Consider the following 22,831-nt stretch of genomic DNA (forward strand, 5'->3'; position numbering starts at 1 on the left):
ACGTTATTACACATGGGTGAAGCTTGCATGCGGCTCCGTTCATCACTTTCGAAGTGGAATGAAGTCAGCCAAGAGTTGCATGGCGCCACCTAAAGTTGTTCAGGATCATTGCTGTTTTAGTTTCCAGATACAGTCTGGCACCAGGGGATATTCATCAGGTGATTAATCTGCAGTTTAGAGTATCCAACAAAAAGAGCGTTCCCGGAGGTAATTATCTTGTTCTTTTGGAAAAACAGTTGTTTGCCAGACCTAAAGAAAGCTCCAGCCATTAGGATGTTGCTTCAGTAAGCAATTCTTATGTATATTTTCTGCTCACAACTGACAGATATCTCTACCTCTGGTATATTATCAACCCTTTTGGTATAAAATGCATCTGAGTGTAGCGATATTATAATAGAGGCAAAAATTGCAGGACCTCTGGAAACAGAAAGAAATTAAGGGTATTAAACACAACTATGTTCTAGTTTCTTTTACGAATTAATATCGGTACTCAACATTCCCCCTAACTTTAAAATATAAAAATCAAAACATTCAAAATTACTGCTTCTCCGGGCACTCGGGCATTTTCCTTTTCGGTCCCATTAAAACGTGCCAGTTATCAGCTGCACTGCAGCAAGATATTATAATTAACCAGCTAAACCCAAACATGGGCATCAGTAATCCTAACTAGGATAGCTGTAGATTGCATGTTCTTTACCTAACTAGCCTCCGGAAGATGGAATGACAGACTCTCACACATCAGAATCTGTCAAATGAATTTCGGAAGGATGCTTCACTTCCATTTTCACTGTTACTTGTGGCTGTTAGAATATAATGTGCCTGCTTTAATTTCTACACGGCTTGAATGAGGTTTGCGTTCATTGTCTTGGATTATTTTAATATTAAGTCGTTTCTTCAGCTCTCTTTTCCGCAAAATGCTCCACTTCCGGTCTGACAATAGATCTGGGAATAATCCTAGATGGAGTGATGAGTCCCCCCTAAAATGACGCCTGGATGCAAAAGGAATGCACTTCAGACTACCTTTTTCAGATTTCTTGACATTGATGGGCCCTCAAGTTAGCGGTCAACGTTTCTGATTTGTAACGGAGCAAGGTCATGTTCATGGGCCTCCGCCAAAACTCGGTAAAAGAGGCATGTTTAATTAATGCATAAAATAAATCAACATGACTGCTGTCTTGGTTTTTACAAAAAAAGGTGTGTGGGAGATCAGTTTGCGGATAGCCAGGACCGAATGCATTTCTAGATGGCTATTAATAGGTTGTTTCATGATTATAACCTCAAGCAGTTGTATTCATACCCTAGAGCACATAGTGGAATATTTGAGGAAAATGGATCGCTTCAGTTCGATAACAGAGCAGACACCTGAATTGGACTCTACACTGCACAAATTGAACTGACAGCCTTCAATGAAGGAAAGACTGGGGTAAAACAATAGGTGTACTTGAGTATCTTTAAAAAAAAGCTTACTGGGGTGTGCATCGAAGCATTTTGCAAAGGATGCCTAAAGAATCAATGAGAGGTCCTAATCGTGCTAGTGTTAAGGCCTGATAAAGAATCCACAGACTGCAATCCTATAGGCCCTTATCAATGCTCAACATTGATACAAAAAATCTTAGGTGTATGCCCACGTTTCCTTAAGGAGCTTTCTCAGTTGATTCACCCTGTTCAATAGGGGTCCATTAATGACAGAAGCGTCATATTGAATCTGTCGAGTGTCCTATATCTAATACGTTTTGAGACCGTTCAGAGAATAATTGTCCTCTGCAGCCTCGGATGGAGAGGAGGCATTTAACACTGGTGGCTGGAAACATCTGGAAGTATTGAGAAGGCTTTGACATCGGACTTCTTGGATGACTAGAGTTGTTCTTTGGGACACTCGCAGCAAGAGTTAGATGGGCAAAGTGATTCCAGATGGTTGGGTAGTTGTGAGAAATTCTGGGCATTTGGTGCCTGTTATCTCCCCCATACATGTTCTTCCTGGGGTGCTCTAAGCTGTCTTGCTGCCTAAGGTTGGAATATAGCACTGAAGTTAGATGTTCCATATATTGTCCATAAATGCATACATCACATTAATATATTTAAAGAGTCATGGACTCAGCGGCACACGGTAAATATTCTGATTTGATTTGGTGCAGTATGCACGTCTCAGGTTAACTGCACCACATCTTCTTTCTTTACTAAGTTGAAAAGCATAGATCCGACTTGCGCCTGTCTCTCACACCTCCTCCTCCAGCCCAATGGTATATGCTGTGCAAGATGAGAGCACTTCTGTGGTCACTCAAGCATTACACCTAAACGCTTCCTAAATAGGATCTCAACAAATGCACCACATTACCGATTATGTACTCCCCCAGTGTGTACTGTGCTGTCCATTCGAAAACATTCTTTGACGCATCACAGTTTTATATAAGTGTTATATAAATACTGAAACACAAAATAAAACAGATCTTGGGTTGAACTGGCAGTCAAACAATTTAAAATATCTCAATATTCGTACCAGTGGGTGACCTGAATGTTGTATTTCACTCTGTAAAAAATCATCCATTTTAGGTTTAGTCTATGGCACACATGGGCTGTCAGCGAAAGCTGTTGTTCAAGGAAAAAAGCTTAAAAACCGGCATTACCATTACTTACTATTGGTTGGCTCCCACATCACTCTTGTTTCTTTGCTTCTTGATGGTCACACCTACAGCTTCCTGCACACTGCTCACCTCCTCCTGGATTCTTCTGTACCTGCTGTGAAACATGAGCCTAGCACAGCTTCCTTTCCTTTCGGTCGTGCACTTCGTATGAGTGGATGGCACTGCACGGTCTCCCCACCCCTCCTCCCTTCTCCCTCCCACCTCCACTGCAGCACACTCATGTTTCTGCCCTGCCATCCTCACGCTGCTTGTTCCCCCTGACCTTCTCCCTCTGTCCACCTTTTGTTTAACCCCCATGCTCTTCTCCTGCTGTCCACTGCTAGCTTCCCCACACTCCTCCTGCTGTTGTGTTTCCACTCACTTGCCCTCCTCCTGCTGTCTGTGGTTTTACCACCCTCCTCCCTCGTGTTTGGTGCCAACGCCATGCTCCCCCTCCATGTGCAACATGTCTTAAAAACATTGACAAAACCAATAGATCTTGCATAGGCAAAACCTGTTGGCTTTGCCAATGCTTGTTTCATAAGCACCTGAATATTTATTCATTTAGAAATGCTTTCTTCCTAAATGTTCCACCTTAAGTATTCATTAGTTCCTGATTTTCTCTTTCTTCTTGTATCTGTAAAACTTGTCAGTAGCTGCCCTTCTTATTGTGGCCTGCTTACTCAATATGCTGTTCGCACTTTGGCCCATATTTATGGGCGTTTGGCGCAGGACAGCGCAGCAAGTCACCTTGCTGCGCTGCCCTGCATCAAAAGGAAAGGGCAGGAATGCGCCATATCTATAGCATATGGCCCATTCCTGTCCTCCCCCCCTGCACTGGCACACAATGGGTGGCCTAGCACCCACAGAGGCAGGTGTGTGTATTGCATGAAGGATTGTTTTTTTGCCAGAAGGGGTACCTTCCTGCACAAAAACAATCCTGGGAGCATTTTCTTCTTTTTATGCGTGCTGCAGAATGTACTTCAATCTAGTAAGGAAGTACGGAATGGCCGAAACATGCCCCGAATTATAACAACATGTTTCTGTGCTTGTTTAATTTGTGGGTAAAATATTGATTATTTTCCATGTCTCTTTTCTAATTCTTTACATACTTTTTTTGGGTTTTTGATAGGCCGAAAGGTTGCAAAATGAACTGCTACAGTTGAAAGAAGAAGCTCCGCTGGAATACCGGTTCACTGCATTCACTGGAGAAATATCACCTACTACTACACCAAGAGGGCAACCGCAGAACATCTTCTCAACAACACAGTTCTTTTGAGAAAGAATTGTCCAAAAGTTTCACATTTCATGCGTGTCTAACTTGGTTTTTAAAACTACCTTCTTAAATAAAAAAATTTAAATACAATTATTAACTATTTCAGGGTTTTCCACTGACCAGAACACTGCTAAGGACCCATTTTCATTTCACTGAGGTGATTTTAGAATTTTCAACAGGGCCCTTATCACTTTCTTACAATATTTTTCTACTTGAGATGATATCTATGCTGAGATGACACTTCGGGGGGCAACCTACATTTTCTGTATTATGAGAAGTCAAATGTTTATCTGGCTCCCTATCTTTAGAAAAGGTATTTCGTTACCGAATTATGTCAGTATTATGTTTCTCAGTTATTCAGAAAAGTTGCTGATTTTTCATGAAACACTTCATCTTTCCTTAAATCAGCTTTTAATAAACAAACTTAGTAAAATGTTACGTGTTCATATTTTTAATAAATGATTTTGTTGTGTACTATTCCAGAACACTTTATCCTATGGTTCTATTGGCGCCATAGAAAACCATATACAATAATGCAAAGTTTAGACATAAATATAAAGCAACGGAAAAGCAAGCTTTTTGATAATCAAGCACCATAGAGATGCCATGAACGTCTCTTCTCACTGCAGGGGGAAAAGGGTCACGTGCATAGGGCGTGAATCCAAATTCAAGCAACAAACTTACCTTACAATCTATATGAGAAGTGCTCAACAAACGTTTTTTTTAGTACTACTTTGTGTAGAGACAAATGTAAGAAAAGCAGCATTTAACCTGGTTCTGGTTACGAAATTATAGGGCCCTCAATGTCAATTGCTTTGTTCACAACAAAAATGGCTTTGGGGAGTATATCAGATCAAGAGGTCCATAGATTCACGATCTTATAATTATTCCAGGCTGTCAAACTGGCACTCATAAACACATTTGTGATTGAAAATGTTAAATTTTTAGTTAAAGGTTTGCCTGCTTTTTGTGTCTTTTAATAATAGTTTTGGAAAAAAACATTAGGACAGTATTGTCTGTCAGCAGAGCGATTTTCAAGAGAAGCGTTTTTAATGCCTCCTGTCTCTGGTATTGACTGTTGCTCGTGTGTGATGGTAAGATCTCATTTGATGATACACATTCCAGATGCCATATTAGCCTTCCTCACTAAACAAGCCTTCTAGGTCTGAAACAAAATATAAGATGGATCCTCTTCATCCCACAAACACCTTCTCAATCCCAGAAACTTGCTGCCTCAGGTATGGTCTCACCACTTACAGCAAAATTGCTGCTTTGCATGTCACCATGGTCTTTTTCTCTGCAAAGCCTTCCATGTGTGTTTTTCAGCACTCTTATCTCGGCTACACCACTGTCCACTTTTGTGCCATGGGATTGCTGAAAATAAAACACAATATGTCAGGAAGTTTAAAGTCTAAATAGCGTTTAATGCGAAATACCAGGCAGGAAAGCAGAAGTTCAAAGAATATCGTTATTTCAACTAACCATTGCTCTCTCTAGGAAGCAGCCAGTTGGAGCTAAGAATTAAAATTAATGTAAATTCAACCTAGCACACATAGAGTTTATCTTATTACAAGTCAATCAAGCAAGGTCACGGGACTAAAACTGGTTACTCTCACTGAAAACTGTTGTGCAGGTGTCACGGTACTCTCCTCAAGGAAGTTCAGAACAGCTCTGAGGGGAAGATATCATTCTTGTAGACAATACTTGCCCGATTTTTCTCACAAAATCCTCCTTCCCTTCCCAGTTTTGAAACCGAGGTTATGCTACTGAAAAATGTGCAAAGTACAACACTGAACAGTTTGGCTTCTGATCAGCAAAGGCCGTAAAAGTTTTATAAGCATTTTAATGTAACTGAAAGCTTCAAGCTAATAAAAGGCAACGTTCATATTTATTAAATATACAGATATAATTACACATTTGGTTCTTCATATGGCACTTTATAGGAATATTTGAACATAATACAAAGATTTTAGGTATTTTCTCAGCATGCATCACAGCCATAAGACCAGTCAGTGTGAAGAGAAGACTTTGGGGGTCATTATGAGTTTGGCAGACAGAAAAGGCTGTCTGCCAAACTCCAGCGTTGCCACCAGTGCGGCCACCTTCCAGTGGACCCATTAAGAAATCTCCGCTGGATCACCGAGTGGAAATGCTGTTTCCGCCCGCTGGCCCAGCGGGGAACAGCCTACAACATTGACACTCGCTCATAATTGAGCCGGCGGCAATGCTGCAGTGCATCGGGCCACGCTTTTCACTGTCTGCAGACAGTGAACAGCGCAATGGCGCTGGACATGGAGGCTTCCATACTGCCCACTGCTTTGCAGTCCTGCCCTGGAGGATGAGGACCCCCAGCACCACCAGTCCCTCCTGTGGAGGTAAACTGGCAGTGCTGGTGGTCTGACCGTGGTGCAACCGCCATGGTCATAATGTGGCAGTCAGCCCGCCGCCAAAGCGGTCGGATCACCGCTTTGGCAGCGGTCATACAGCCACCGTGACCCTGGCAGTCTCAAAACCGGCAGGTTCGTAATGATCCTCTTTGTGTTGTTGGCTGGGAAATTTTAAGTACTGAACTGGCTGGTGGCAAGGGAAGACCAGTAAGGGGCACTATAATCAACACAGGGAATCTTAGGATGCCATCCTTCATCTGCCCTTCTACTCTGGCTCGTTTTCCATGTACTTCCTTTTTGACAAAAATGAAGACACCTCTCCAGTTCCTCTGGGAGATCTATTGGATATAACTAGGTTGAATTTGAAGGCACCCTTCAAGTTATCCAGTTTCCATTAAAATAGTCATCCCCTACTCCGCTCTGCCCAATACTTTGTTGTTTATGCATGTGATGAATATGGGGGCTAAGAAATTTGATATTTCGTTGTCCCACACCAAGTCACTTTTTTGTATTGGAAATGTTGATACTCCTTCAGTAGCTAATGGCTTGATCCCTACTATCCAAGGCCTACTAGATCAACTTATATCAGTCTTTCTGGCCCAGGCTGTGACTTAGTGTTGACAATGAAAGAAAATACAAGGCCTCACACTCTGATCCTGCACTTCCCATAGGCTGTGTTCTGCTGATTACCTGTGGTTTTAGTACTGCTGAAGAGATATCCACCAATTCAAGCTACAGATTCTATTCCTCATGTTCGGCAGTAACCATATTGATATTCACGATAGTGTGTCTAGATGGTGTGAACACATGTTGTATCAGCAAGACCAAACATTTCATCTTTTCATCTATGTGACTCAATACCATTTTAGAGTAGATCATAGTATCAGTATTAGTAAGTGATACAGCATGATATATCCCGATACAGCATGATATATTCCACATAGATTATGATCCCTGGCTCTCTTTGGGAACGTTGCTATATTAGTTTTTTTCTGCAGGATGGAGACATTGCAACCTTATTATCAAATATAGTCACCAATGTCAAGAAAAGTGGAGTAGTGCCGATAAATGTATGTAAAACTCATAGGAAATTGAATCTGCACTAGTACCTTACCATCCTTTCAAAGAAGTACTTCAATCGCACTAATTAGTTCCTATAATTTAAAGGGCGTGTTGAGTGTGGCGGATTTCTAAGACCCGGATGCTCTCTTCTCCTCTGGAGTTAGTATCTTCCTGTAAAATTCCGAGGAACAGTCCTCAAAAAGTTCTATTATGGCCTTAAATTCCTGCACTTTGATGCTTTAAGTCATTAATTTTACTGGAGCTGTTACCTTTATTTATTGGTCCTTCAGCTTGGGAGCTAATATCTTTCCCGTTGTTTCGCTGTGGTAAATAAGCCCTGGTGGCTTTATTTCTAATTCAATTCGAAAGAAAATATTTTGTAGCAAGTAGCTGCTTATAGTAGGCCGCAACCTCTTTGTCCATTAACCTGCAGTCAAAGTTCAAGCTGTAGTCCTAGAAGTAAATGGCCGAGTTTGACATTTTTGTGTGTACTACATTATCTCGATGAACAGTAAACCCTAGTGTGGCTCCAAAAAATAGTGGTTTTATTGTATCCGCGAAATGTAATTAGAAAAAATTGAAATCGTTAAAAAAAATATTGGATTACATTATGTATTTTATTTTTTAAATCAAGATTTAATAACAAAGAGTGGTCAAAGATTTCTCCTTTTAATAATATATCCACTTCTAACGGCAAATAAAGCAAATTAATACAGACCAGACTATGCTCTGAAATAATTTTAGGATGTAATTGCACATCTGCCAGCTGGAGCAGCCTTCAGGAGCACAAAATAACTTCAATAGGGGAATACTGCCTATGCGGGCTAGATTAATAGTGGTCTCTCGTATCAGCCCACTGGAGGGCAGGTCCACTGTATTTGAAATCCCATGATGTAGTACAGAGCATCTTGAACTTGTGGGATTTCATTTCTGAGACCAAGAAAGCAGAATCATGTCTCGTCTCCTTTCCCAATTTACTTCACTGCCCTGTGTTTCAAGTCTGGGAGCCATAACAGGGGCAATGGTCAGCAACTACTGAGCACCGACAATGTTTGCTTAGCGAAATACAGAGAAGAGCGAGGGGCGGATTTAAAAAAAATTGGTGCTGCATCCATTGCAGCGCCACTTTTCTTGCGCCCCTTAGCACCCCCCGTCGAACTCCACCATGTGTGTGCCGTATTTAAGATATGGCACACCATGGCGGTAGTGAGGGAACTAGTGTCAACATTTTTTATGCTAGTTTGGCGCTTTGCAGGATTAGCGTCACAAATTGTGAGCACATTGAGGCCCATTATAAATAATGGTGTACCTCCTTTTAACGCCTGCTCTGCGCGGGTGTTAAAAATGCAGCAAAAAATTGTGCAAATCAAGAAATCTTTTAGATTTATTTGTGCCATTTTTTCGTACCCCCGTAAGGGTGGAACGGCCCCTTGCATACATTAAGCCTGGAGCAGGCATAATGTGGAGAAAGGGGTTACAAAGTGGCGCAGTGCATGCATTGCGCCACTTTGTAAATCTGGCGTGGCGACTTTGGCCTTGTTGGGCCACATTAGCTCAAAAAATAATTATGCTAATGTGGAGCAAGGAGGCGCTAGGTCCTCTTAAATCTGGGCCTTACTCTTTCCCCAACACATAGCTGCCTCTGCCTCCTCAGCCAGCTGCCATCTTTATTATTTGGATGATTCATTGCACAACTCATAGTATCATTCTCTTTTCTCCCTTTGAAATGGTAAAAAACCTTCACCAGGGGTGGTTGAAGTGGGTAAACAACAAAAAGAGGATACCACAAATGCATGATATTTTGAGGTAGAAGGTTGTCTCGGAAATAGCAAAAAGGAAGACTTTGTATTATAGGTGAAGGTCCATTGGGAATGCTGATGTTCAAGTTGGAGATTGGGCCAAGATTCTAAAACCTGGCGGACATAAGGTTATGAATAAATTTACTAAACATCATAGAATTACAGACATTTCAAGTAAAGTTATGCAAGTAGAAGTGAATGATTAGCAGAAGAGTCATCTGCTCTGTTTTGAAGGCCTTGAAGCAAGTTTGTGGTAGAAGACAGTCCTAAAAGTATCACTGCCTGTGACTGAATTTGCAAAGTGCTCAATTGTGATGTGTGAAGGACAGAGGCGTTATTTGCCCCTTTCTCTTCCATACCCCCAACTAGAGAATGAGCCCCAAATTAGATATGTCCGGCTGTCACTGCCTTCTCTTGTTGCACATACCTTCTTCTTCCTGTATGGTTTCTCCAAAACAAATTGTGCACTGCCATGCTGCACTGTGGTCTTCTGTAACCCCCCCTCCCTTTTTCATACAGTATTGGGTCCTGTGGCATTGTTGTGCAAGTAAGAGCTTCCTTCAAAATGGCAGCACATCCCAGAGTGTGAGAGGCTTTGTCAAAGCTAAAATGGACTACATTGATTCGACAAGTCTGAATGACAAAATTCAGGCATTAACTTCTGTTGAGAGAATAGATAATAGCTCTTTATACTACACTAATTTTCAATGGTTACCTTCATGCAGTACTTTCCCGTCTTGGAAAATCCCTCAGCTTTATGCCCCCCCCCCTCCCCAAGGGCAGAACACATGTTGACTGACCTACCAAGGTAAAAAAAAAATCAGTAAACCATGTCCTCAGAGAAGAAAAAGAATAATGTCTATTTGAATGTACAAGGAAGAACATTAAAATCCCTCTTAATACCGTGTATCATGCTTGTAAATTCACAACAAAAGCAACAATGTATGTGATGATCACCTTCAACAGGTACCTAACCCCTCACTTCTGATGGATACAACTACCTGTGGATTCCTCACCTTATGAAGTCTCCTAATGTGCCAGCATTCAACGGAAACTTTCTTCCCAGCTCTTCACGTCGACGAGGACGTCACAATTTCCCAGCTCCACACGTGACTCTGTCTGACCTCATCATGGCAATAAGAAGTCCTCGCCGGGATGGTGACCTCCGTTCCCTTTTTTCTGCGCCTTCAACGCTAAAGTTTTTTTCCTGGCTCTCGAACAGCTACTGTTTCGAAGGTGTCTTGTTGTATTTGTTACAATGTCGCCGCCAAAGAAATTAGGTTTTAAGCCTTGTCGTGAGTGCGGTGGTCGTATGTCAGTCACGGACCCTCGTGAAGACTGCTTGTGGTGTCTAAGTTCGGACCACAAAGTGAAAGGGTTTGTATCTTGCCAGAGGATGAACCCGAAGGCCTTAAAAGAAAGAGAGGCTAAGCTCTTTTTAGCAAAAGCTAAGAGAGGACACAAGGGTCATCGGAGATCTAAGGCAAAGGACTCTTCCTCTCATGAGTCATCAAGATCTCATAAGAAGCAGCGCCGGCATGATTCTCAACACCGTTCTTCCAGAGATCGGTCTCGGTCCCCTTCGACACGACATTGTACTGTGTGGGAGGATTAGTCCTAATGTTACTCCCCAGCCTCAGAGTCCTTGGGCTTCTCCGGCTCCATCACTGATTGAGGTCGTCGAGTCCCCGGCAAGTCCTCCGACTCACTTTTCACCTGTGTTGGTTCAGGAGCCGGTGGCGCAAGATTCGGATCCAACCCAAGCGCCTCAAGATGACCAGAGGTTCCCTGCCATCCCGACTCCAGAAGCGGATCCGGCAGCTTTCCTAAATGCTTTGTTTAGCATTTTTAACAAAGCTATGGCCCCTGCTGGTGCACCGGCTGGTCCCGCGGATCCATGAGCGTTCTCCTTGGATTCGCCGGCACCGTATAAGTCGGCTACATTTGTGCCCTTCTATCCGACTGAGAGTGCTGGTCCGGCACTGATGATGTCATCGCCTCAGATGATGCTGATAGAGTCAATACCGGCGCCGGATGGGTCCCGGTCGGGACGCAGTGTATCTCCACCATCTCCTCCACCACAGCCACCTGCTTTGAAGCCAGCATCGTCAACGTCGGCGAACTCGCTGTCGACGCTGAGATTGGAGGCCAGATTGAGATTGAGGAAGAGAGCATTGAGGCACTTGGAGGAGCAGGGATACCAGCAACAGTTGTTAGAGGAAGGAGAGATTTCTGAGCCTATGGGGGAGTTTCAGGTTCTGGACTCTGCAAGTGGACTGGATACCTCCCCTGAGTGGGATCTTTTATCCCCCGGTGAACTTACAGAGGAGGCAGCATCCTATCACACTGTCATAAGGAAGGCTGCTGAATTTTCAGAACTTCAGTTACCAGCTTCGGAAGTAAAGACAAAGATCTTGACGGAGGTGTTGCATCCTTCCTCTGCTTCTGCGGAACCCCTACTCCCTTTCAATGATGCTCTTACTGAGCCTATTTTAGACATTTGGAGAAAGCCTGTTACGTCTCCAGCGGTTTCCAGGACAGTGGCAAGGAGGTACAGGGTTGCTCCTGGGGATCCTCGATTTTTATTCCAACATCCGACTCCTAAGAGCTTGGTGGTCCTAGCTTCTTGTTCTGCTCAATCTGCGCCTGGCTCATTTCCTGCTAATAAATTGGACAGGGAGTCCAAGAGGATGGAGGAAGCAGCCAAGAAATGTTTCTCCTCATGTAGTATGGCCCTGAAATCGGTCAATGCTGCCTGTGTGCTGGGGAGGTATGTTCATGCCCTGATGGACACGGCAAGAGCTATGGTGCCGAACTTGCCTCAGGATAAGCATGGGCAGTTTGATGAGCTCCTTTTGGACACTCAAGTGGCGGCCAAACAGATTATCCAGTCTGGTCTGGATACAGCGGACTCAGTAGCCAGGGCAATGGGCACTGCGGTGGCGACCAGGAGGCAAGCGTGGCTTAGGTCTTCTGGATTTTCAATGGACGTTCAAACAACTTTGTTGGACCTTCCGTTTGATGGCAAAAAGTTGTTTGGGTGCAAGGCGGACTCTGCTTTAGAACGTTTCAAAGACAGCAGGGCTTCTGTAAGATCCTTGGGACTACAGGCATCTGCATCTGCACCCTTAGGTCCTTTCTGAAGTTTAGGGGTTTTGGCTGTGGATCCTTCTATCATGGAAGGCCACAGTGCAGAACTCAACAGCCTGCCAACCCTCTCTATAGATCTCTTAGAGGGCGGGGGAGGGTTAGGACACGAGGAGACACCCAGCAGCACCCTGCCTCATCCTTTTCCTCTGGGGGAACCCAACAAGGAAAGCAGCCCTAGTTTTCTATCCATCTTAGGTCATGCTTCTCCCGTAGGGGGCAGGATATTTAATTTTCTCCACAAGTGGGAATTAGTCACATCGGACTCCTGGGTACTAGATATTGTGGGGAAAGGTTATGCCCTTCTTTTTCAGGCGTTTCCCCCTCCCATCCCTCCCTGTCATTCATTTTGTTCAGAAGATCATGTCCTGTTGCTTCAGTAGGAGGTGCAGGTCCTTTTGTCAAAAGGTGCAGTGGAGTTGGTTCCAGAGCAGGAAAGGGGTCAGGGATGCTATTCGAGATATTTCCTGATTCCCAAGAAGGATGGTCGATTGAGGCCTATCCGTGACCCTAAGATTTTGAATTGGTTCCTCAAACAGGAGAAATTCAAAATGCTGGCTCTAGCACAGGTGCTTCTGAAGTTGGACAAGGAAGATTGGATGGTGTCTGTCGACTTGCCGTTGCTTATTTTCATATCCCCATTTTGAAGTCGCACAGGAAGTATCTCCGGTTCGTGGTAGGGTCGCAACACTACCAGTTTGCGGTCCTTCCTTTTGATCTTACTTCCGCACCTCGGGTCTTCACGAAGGTGATGTTGGTGGTTGCAGCAGACCTCAGAAGGAAGAGAATATCTGTATTCCCTTACCTGGACGATTGGCTGATAAAAGCCAAGTCCCCAGAGCTTGTGCTGCATCACTTGCAAGTGACAACAAGACTGTTGTTCAAACTGGGCTTTTCGTTGAACATGCCCAGGTCTCACCTGGAGCCCTCTCGGCACCTCCTGTTCATAGGGGCAGTATTGGATACCACATGGAATCGGGCCTATCCCCCGCCTCAGCGGATTCAGGACATTCAGGCGTTGATTCCAATGTTTCAAAAGGGAGCGTTTGTTCCAGTCCTCAAGGTCCTACGACTGCTCGGTCTATTCGCTTCTTGCATTCTGTTGGTCACTCATGCACATTGGCACAGGAGGGCTCTCCAATGGTGCCTTCGCAAGCAGTGGTTTCAACACAAAGGGGATCTCGAAGAGTCGATAACTATCTCCAGAGACGCTGCAACGGATCTACGATGGTGTGCTGTGGACGGCAACCTTTCCCAAGGAAAGCCATTTTGTCTACCACTTCCAGTGGCCACAGTCATAACGGATGCTTCCACTCTAGGGTGGGGAGCTCATCTGGGGGACCTGGAGGTCAAAGGTCATTGGTCTCCAGTGGAACAGATGTTTCACATCAATCAGTTAGAATTGCGGGCGATACGTCTGGCTCTCAAGGCCTTCCTCTCGTCCCTTTGCGGTCAGTCAGTTCAGGTCTTAAAAGACAACACTACTGCGATGTGTTACGTCAACAAGCTGGGAGGAGTAGGGTCATATCTTCTCTGCAGAGAGGCTCTGCGGCTTTGGTCCTGGGCTCAGGACCATCAGATTTGCATAGTAGCAAACCATCTGGCCCTGGGTTCTCAACGTACGTGCGGACAGTCTCAGTTGGCATTTCTCTGCCAATCACGAGTGGCGTCTCCATCCAGACCTTGTTCTTCACATCTTCCGGATGTGGGGTTTTTCACAGATAGACCTGGTTGCCACTCAGGAGAACGCGCACTGCCCATCGTTCTGCAGCCTCCAGTATCCGGTGCAAGGAGCATTGGGGGACGCATTTCAGATGTTTTGGTGCAACCAGTTACTTTATGCGTTCCCCCCCATACCCTTGATTCCACTGGTTCTGAGGAAGATTCGCCAAGATTGGGCTCAAGTCATTTTAATGGCTCTGGAGTGGCCAACAAGGGGGTGGTACTCAGATCTTCTCCAACTCTTACTGTGCCCTCCGATCCGTCTCCCTCTCAGGGCAGACCTCTTCTCGGAGTCGCAGGTTCTACACCACGCCTCCAGAGCCTGCACCTACATGCCTGGAGATTGAACGGGGCAATCTGAGTTCTTTTTCTCTCCCTCCAGAAGTTGTGGATGTTATCTTATTGGCCAGGTGACACTCCAGTAAGACTGTCTATGCTAAGAGATGGGCAAAATGTGTTGCTTGGTGTGGAGAGAAGCAAATTGATCCCATTTGTCTGATGTTTTGCTTTTTGCCCTTTCCTTGGCACAGAAGGGATGTGCAGTTGCGTCTGTGAAGGGTTATTTATCGGTGCTGTCGGCCTGTCTGTGCCTTCCTGATCAGCCTTCCTTATTTAAGTCTCTTATAGTTATTAGGTTTTTATGCCTCAGTGGGATTTGAATTTGGTTCTTACTTTTTTAATGGGTTCACTGTTTGAGCCTACGCATTCTTGCCTGTTGAGATTTTTAGTTTTCAAAACAATTTTCCTCACAGCCATCACGTCTGCTAGGCATGTGAGTGAGCTCCAGGCTCTTATGGGCATATTTATACTCTGTTTGCGCCGAATGTGCGTCAAAAATTATGACGCACATTCGGCGTAAACCTTGCACCATATTTAAACTATGACGCCCGACCCCGCAGACGTCAAAAAACCTCTGTGTGTGTTAATTTTGGGATGCGGGAAACCGCCTTCAGTTAATGGCATGCAAGGTAGGCGTTCCCGTCCAAAAAATGACTTTAAGGCCTGTGCGCCTTATTTATACCCCTGAGTCATTTTGACGCACAGGAGGGGGCGGGCCTTAAAAAAAGTCAGCCAGCCTGATTTGCTCCGTTTTTTAACGCCTGGGTGAGGGTAAGGGACCTGTGGGCTCACTTCCATGGTCTCAGACCATGGAAGCAGTCCAGAGGCGCCCTTCCCTGCCCCAGGGGCACCCCTGCCACCCTCACCCATCCCAGGAGGATACCCATGGATGGGGGGACCCATCCCAGGTAAGTACAGGTAAGTTGAGCTAAGTATGATTTTTTTAAATTTTTTTAAAGTAGCATAGGTAGGCCTAATTTGGGCTCCCCTACATGCCACTGCGCCCAATGGCCATGTCCAGGGGACAGAAATCCCCTGGCCATGGCCATTGGGCAAGGGGGCATGACTCCTGTCTTTGGTAAGACAGGAGTAATTTCAGTGGGGGTTGTGCGTCAAAAAATGGCGCAAGTCCAGTTTGAGCCGTGATTTTTTACTCTAACCTGACTTGCACCATTTTTTGACGCACAACCCCCATTTTCCCCTACGCCGGCTAACATCAATCCTTAAATAGGGCGCTGGCGCATTGGGGGAATTCATAAGGTGAGGAATCCACAGGTAGCTACTGAATCCACCAGAAAAAGCATTACTGAAGGTAAGTAACTTGTTCTTTTTCATGACTAGCCTCTAGGGCAAGGTCCAGGTTTCCTACACACCGCAGCTCTCTGTCCTGGAAGAGCAGTGATTAACATGTAATGCTTGCCATGGGATTAGGGTTTTGAGACAGTAGTCCACATCTAGCGTTGGAAAAAAGACTATAACGTCAGCAGTTACCTGGCACACATTTCTTGTTAAATCACCATGCTCGGAAGAGGTGAAAATCAAAATAGTACAGATTTTGAATGTATTAATACATTGTTACTGAGGGTTGGGTAGCTGAATTGCAAACTCCAAAGAATCAGGACGTACTACCAGCATTCCATACCTTCTGATCTTAGTGTACATCTGTCCGAATCAGACCAAACAGGACCTGTTGTAAGGGGGGTCTGATACAGATAAAGCAACCGGCTTCTTCTTATCTTGATGCAAGGGCCTTGCATCCTCCTATATAAGCCCCTGAGCATTGCTGTCTAACCTGTTCCAGCATAAACGTTAAGTAGCTGAACATGCCCACATCTACAGAGTTGCAAGCTTGTTTTTTGTTTCCAGTAAAGCATTGTCAGACAACTGCCCCTACCAAAAATGGCACGAGACCATTACACTGTTGGCTTATTGATGACAACTGAGGGGGCATACCAAAGTTAGGGATTCATTTAGAAGAGGGTGGTAATTGGGCATCCTCCAAAAAATGGCAGGTGCCCATATCCTGATCGTTGTGCCCTGGTGGCATTCAGAGGCAGGGGGGAGCGGAGTGTTTCCAAAAGCTGAGCAATAGTCGACTCCTCCATTAGAAACACCCTCACCATTATTCAGTTGCTGACTGACGTTATGTTGGAAGGCCTACCCTTTTTTGTGTGGGGCTTCTGATTGGATAGAAAGAAAAGCAATACCCTCTGCACACTGTAAGAGAAAACTCTCAGTGCATCCAGCACATTGATTTGATTTTTTTTTTAAATAAACCTCACTTTGGGGAGCATAAATGTTGACCATGAGACCAGGGCATGGAGGAAAGGCTGAGATACCAGAATATTTAGAAAAAAGAACTGCCGACCCAAAGGCTAACTCAAGACTCCAGACTTTAAATAAAGGCATTGGTATTCAGCTGTTCCACTAGTTAGGAAAGCTGTAGGCGTACCAACTGCCAGGCCAGTGCCAGCTCTCAAGATTTTGACCAGTGGCAGAACCATGGTCGCATCATCTGGCCGTAAACTTCTACATGTTCCAACTCTGCAGAACCACCACTATTCAATACAAAAGACAACCCCACGACAATACAACCACAAATACAAAAAAACAAAGAAATTCCTCACAGTAATTTAACACCAAACAGCAGCACATCAACATGATGCCACAAGAATAAACACATAAGTGCAATGCAGCAAAATATACAACCACAACACAATTTTATTATTTCACTGGTGCAGTATTGTATTTTCTTTAGATGTTAGTGTTTTGTGAATAGTGTTGGCAGTGCTTAATTTGAGCTGGTGGTATCCAGTGCTTGGTACCAGGACTTAATTGCCAACACCGGCATTTACGACAGTCTGCTACATGGTGGTGCTGTTCCTTTAAATTAGAGATGAGCAAAACAACAGTTGAATTAATTGAGTATACATGAACATTTCCTAATACCTGCTGCCCAGGCCAGTCTTATAGCCTTGGAGGCCTGAAATATTCTGACCTGTGCAATGGGTGGTGCAAGATGCAGTGGCCTCCTGATAAGTGCCCTGGCACTCATTGTTTTACACATTAAGCACTGAGTTTTGGGTAGGTTTTGTTTATGTGTTGATGTGTTTTTGCATTGCTGAGAGAAAATGTATGATTTGTTGGCGCAAGTAATAATGGCACTATTTTTGTTAGATCCAGTATATAAAAGGCACAAATGCAGCAAAATCCAAACGATAATAACAAATGTTCCTGTATTCTATGTTCCTACAAGTCTCCCGATAAAAATAGTATTTCACTTGTGTGGGCAGGCCTAGTGCCGGCGACAGGAAACAGCCCAAAATGCAACATTGACGCAGCACATTTTTGCAACGAAAAGTGACCCTCTTTTTCCAATATAAGTGGCTCTAGATTTTTGACCCTACCTCAGCCGGCACCTAGGGACACCTAGCCAACCTGTAAATTTTTGAAAACTACACACCTAGGAGTATCCTGCGTGGGCTGACATGCCTGGCTCTCACAACATTTTTGTACCCAGAAACCTTTGCAAACCTCAAGCTTTGACTAAAAAACTCATTTTTCTCACATTTTTGTGATGGAAAGTTCTGGAATACATGAATCCACTAAATTCATACCACCCAGCATTGCCCCACCTGTGCCAATAAAAATGCTGCCCCACTTCTGTGACTAGGACTATTGCCCGCGACAGGAATGGATCAAACTAAGGACAATGGGAGACCTTGCATGGAAACTCCTATTGATCACGGTTGGATCCGTTCCTGTTTCTGGCACTAGGCCCAGTCAAACAAGTCGGGCAGGGTTTTTATCGGTATAGATGGGACAATAATGGGTGATAGGAATTTTGTGGAATCCTACAGATTCCGCAAGTTTCCATCACAGAAATGTAGGGAAAATGCCTGACTTCAGACAAAGTGGGAGGTTTTTAGAGCACTGTGGGTAATAAAATAGTGTGGGTGCATGTGAGGCACATCCTTCTGGACTCCCCAAATGTCTAGTTTTCAGAAATGCCGGGGGCTTGTAGGTTTTTCCAGGCAGCATCCTACACAAACCCAAAAATTGCAGCTGTTCACCATGCAAATCGGACAATATTGGGAGTTAGCCAAGTTCTCCTGGCCCATATGTAAAATCAACACCAAAAAGAGTCAAATGCCCGCTTGCCAATGGGATGAGATGCTTTAGTCCGGGGGGGGGGGGGGGCAGAAAGGCTGTTGCCCCCTTCAAATGGGGAAATGGGGTTGGGGCATAACCAACCCCATGGTGGTGGGCAGCCCTCATCCCTCTTTTTTTTCAAAAAAGTATTCTGTGGTGTCTAGTGGGCTTTCTGCCCCCTCGGGGGTAGATCAGGAGTAATTACCCAATTGGCCCCTGGGGGGGAGGCAGAAAGACTGTGCTCATTTTTTGGGGGCTGGGGGCGCTGCCATGCCCACTCTGGGCAGCCCCCACCCCAAGACTTTTCTAAAAAATAAAATAATACAAATCCCTGGTGCGTCGTGGGTTTTCTGCCCATCCCACCTCCCCGGGCTATTGCCTTAAGTCCCATTTATTTTGGGTGGGGGGGTGGCCATGCCCATCCCCAGGGGGTGAGGGTATTTCGGGCAGCCCCAACCCTAAATATTCACAGACTGTAGTCCCTGGTGCCTAGTGTGCTTCTGCCCCCATTTGCCTGCCCAGGGGGGGTGCAGAACAACTGATTTTGCCTCAAAAAATGTTTGTGGGAGCAAAAGTCCTTGCCCAAGGAGCCGCTCCCCCCTCACTGGTGCCTAGTGTGCTTTCTGCCCATCCCCAGGTAGCAGATCATGGACTTTTGCCACATCTGCCCCACACAGTGGGCAGAAAGAATGAATTTGCCCCAACAAAAGTTTTACCTAGTGTGCTTTGAGCCCCTGCCCGGGGCGGGGGGGAGCTCATTGGGACCCTTTGTACCCCTCTGCCCCTGCAGGGGGGGGACCAGAAAGAGACTGATTTTGCCCAAAGAAATGTAGGCAGAGTAAAAGCCCTTTCCCAAAGGGCCACTCCCCCCTCCCTGGTGCCTAGTTGTGGATGCCTGCTTGGGGATCGCCCTCCATTGGTGATTCCCAAGAAGGCATCCACTTTGGAGATTCTCCCCTTTCCAACGATACGTCTCTCGTCTGCCTCAGTGCTTGGGGGGCTGTGATAGCACTGAGGCAGTGAAAGTGAATCTAGCCAATTGACTCATTTCACTTTTGTTTTCAGTGAAATGACGTCAGCCCACCATGCACGCTGATCGTCATGTCAATGAAAACCCAAAACAGCCTTGGGAGCTGGGGAAACTATTCCCAGGCTCCTGAGGCTGTTTTGTCGCAGAGGGAAATAGATTTCCAGTGCTGTGTGCGTGGACGGCTGGGAGCCATCCAACGCACATGAGCCCTGTGGCGTCAGATTGCTCCCAGCTGTCAGGCACACCAAACAGGTTAAAGCATTTAGAAGTACCAAAACATTTTAAAAAAAGTCGAAAACACAACATAAAAATAGAGAATAATTTAACAAACAAAATGACACCAAGATCCTAAAAATGCAAAAAGGGACACCAGTGAATTGAGTTTTGAATGTTATAGATGAAAATACCACCAAAAAGCATTAAGGCCCATATTTATACTTTTTTAGTGCCGCATTTGCGTCATTTTCTGACGCAAAAGCGGCACAAACTTTTTGCATCAAAAAGCGGCGCAAATGCAGCGCTAAAAAAGTATAAATATGGGCCTAAGCGTCAACCGTGGTCATCTGGTTGCATTTGGCTGGTACAAACCCACAAGGCCTGCTGCGATAGAGTATGGGTCAGATATAGGGACCCAATTCCTCCTAGTGAAAAAGTTACCTCCCGACATCAACAGCCTTCCTTGAAAGCAGTCATTGGGTTGGCATCAAGGGAAGGGACTTGAAGTCCATAGATTCTGACCTCCCAACAAAACCGTTGGTTTTAGGTGGGAAAAACTCTTACTGGAGAAGTTCAAGTTCATACACCCCGAGGTTTTTGGCATCCATCAATTCTCCTTTGAGGGCAGCACCAGTGAAGATGCGGTTTGGAACCAAAGAGGGCTCGGCATCGACAGATTCCAGTGTAGAGAGAAGAACATAGAGGGAGCTACTGCAAAGTCAGGCCCAGTGGCAATGCATCTCCTCATCGGCTAGGCAGGTTTGCCCCGTTTTCCCAATGGTTCTCAAGGTAAAAAGTCTGTTGAAAGTCTGTAAGTCCCATTGTAAGTCCCACGGTTTTACAGGATTTGGGGAGGTGTAAATTTTGACAAAGCCATGGATCTCTCCACCTCAGGAACAGCACTTGAACAGCAAGACTCACTCCAGGTGAAGCCACCAGGACAGGTCCAGTTGAAACTGGTCAGTTGGGCTCTTGAGGAAAAGATGTTTCTTGCCATTTATTTTGTCCCTGTAACTGAAGAGGAGATCAGCCAACTGACTCTTGGAGTCCACGTCTTTGTCCTGGGTACAAGTCGGGGCAGGTCCTGCCTTTTGGGTCTCCTCAGAGGTCTTAACTGCAGGTGTAGTGCTTCTTCTCTTTTCCATGTGTCCAGTAGTGTTATGAAGAGGATGCCCAGGAGTTCCAAATGTGTGCCTGACACTAGACTGTGGGTTGGTGCCACTCCAGGCCCCTCCCTAAACAATAGGGGTAAAGTTCCCAGGGTAACCCTTCCCACATTTGCAGGAGGACCTGTTTGCCCTACTGCAAAAAATCCCGCAATGCCACTCTCTCCCCAAAACCGAGATGCAGAACCTTCTCTCCACTGTGCAGAGCTCATGTGGCCCACCCAAGTAGTGTGGCCAGAAAAACGAGAAAACCCTCTCCTATGGTCATTCAAAAAATCTTTCTACACCTTTTCTGTCTGCAACTCTGCAGAAAAAAAGATGATAATTACAGCTATAAAGGAATACAGTGTCAGTAGAAGAGCAAGCAGGAGCACGGAAGAACAAAAGATGGGTAAATAGAAGAGGTAACGATGGAAAGAATATTGAGTGTATGAATGAGTGGGAAGATAGATTAGTGTGGATGGATGAGTGGGTGAAAGGATCAGCTAATGGACAGGTGAAAGGGTGGCAGAGTAAAAAAACTGATGAATGAGTGGGTGAAAAGATAAATGAATGGATAGATGAGTGGATGGGTGGATGAATTTGATGGGTAGATAGCAAGATGGATGGATGGGTGACAGAATGTGTGGATGGCAGAGTGGATGTATGGATGTCAGGATGGATAGATAACAGGGTTGATAGGATTGATGGATGACAGAGTGAATGTATGGCAAAGTAGACTTATGGATGGATGGCAGAGGGTTGAATGGATGGATGGCAGAGTGGATAGATGGTGCAATGGATGGCAGAGTGGATGAATAGCATAGTGGATGGACCTCAAAGTTAATATATGAATGGACACAGAGGGGATGGATGGCAGAGTTGAAGAATGGATGGTACAGGGATAGACTGAATAATGTATGAAATAAATAATGGACGACAGAATGGGAAGGTGAAATAATAGATATCAGCAGGAGGATGGAAGGGTGAAAGAATGAATGGATAGATGCTTGGATGCAAGAGACCAGGGAATTCTTCTAGGAAAAGGTTGGGCTCAGTTGCGTCCCTTGCTTGGTGCCATCAGAGTTCAAAGTTGAGGACTTTTTAATTCTCTGGCTACTCCCTTGCAGCTCCTCTCCTGCTGGGATTGGTGCCTGGCTGGCAAGATGGGCAATAGAGGGGGCTGGCCCAGGTGATAGCTACATTTGGATTTGGTAGGTTAGACATCTTTGAAGTTAATTAAGTTCATGGGCACTGCCCAGATGGCTATCCTGTCAGAAGAAACACCCAGGCCATTTGTCGTAGCTCTAGGAGCCAATTCACTCATAATCAAGGAGCTCTTCAGCCCCTAAGTGACAGTTGGAAGCTCAGGCAAATGTGCTTTTAAAGGCGTTAGGCAGACTAAAGGTAACTGTTTTAAAGTACTATTTGTGAAATGTTTGTTACAAATCTGACTTTACCATTAAATTGGATTTGTATTAAATATTTTTTAAAGTCCAATTATTAACTTTTTATCTGGTTCCTATGTGAATATAATTTTACTAACTTTCCTATGGATCAGCTAACCCCTCTACAGTGAAAATAGCTTTTAGGTCATTGTCACTGTAAGGACATGTTTAACATTACACTTTTACATTTCCTACTTTTAAATATCTTGCACCTTGCCTTATGGGCGTGCAAGAACTACTTAGGGGTGACTTATTAGTATTTAAATAAGATGTTTGTGCCTCTCTAAAGTGATTATTTTGACAGGTCAATTTTGCAGTTTAAACTTGCACAACCAAGCCACTCGTGGAAGGCCTGCAGTCATGTTTAGCATTGTTACTCTAGTGGTGGCACAATATGTGTTGCAGTCCACTAGTGACATTTAACTCACAACTCCTAGGTACACTTTGTGCCCTAATGTAGGGACGTATGTCAAATGTGCCAATCAGG

The 22,831-nt window shown here is 44.9% G+C and overlaps 1 protein-coding gene across 8 annotated transcripts in view; it reads left to right on the forward strand.

Annotated features, from left to right (window-relative positions):
* Positions 1–4,330, forward strand: part of LRRC27 (leucine rich repeat containing 27) — a 463,960-nt gene extending 459,630 nt beyond the window's left edge. For all 8 annotated transcript variants that reach the window (XM_069239754.1, XM_069239755.1, XM_069239752.1 and 5 more), the window contains one exon: positions 3,754–4,330. In XM_069239754.1, coding sequence (XP_069095855.1) covers positions 3,754–3,900 — 147 coding nt within the window. In that variant the 3' untranslated portion in view covers positions 3,901–4,330. The remainder of the gene's footprint in view (positions 1–3,753) is intronic.
* Positions 4,331–22,831: the final 18,501 nt, after the last annotated feature.

The sequence above is a fragment of the Pleurodeles waltl genome, chromosome 6, assembly GCF_031143425.1.
Source record: "Pleurodeles waltl isolate 20211129_DDA chromosome 6, aPleWal1.hap1.20221129, whole genome shotgun sequence".
Classification (NCBI taxonomy): domain Eukaryota; kingdom Metazoa; phylum Chordata; class Amphibia; order Caudata; family Salamandridae; genus Pleurodeles; species Pleurodeles waltl.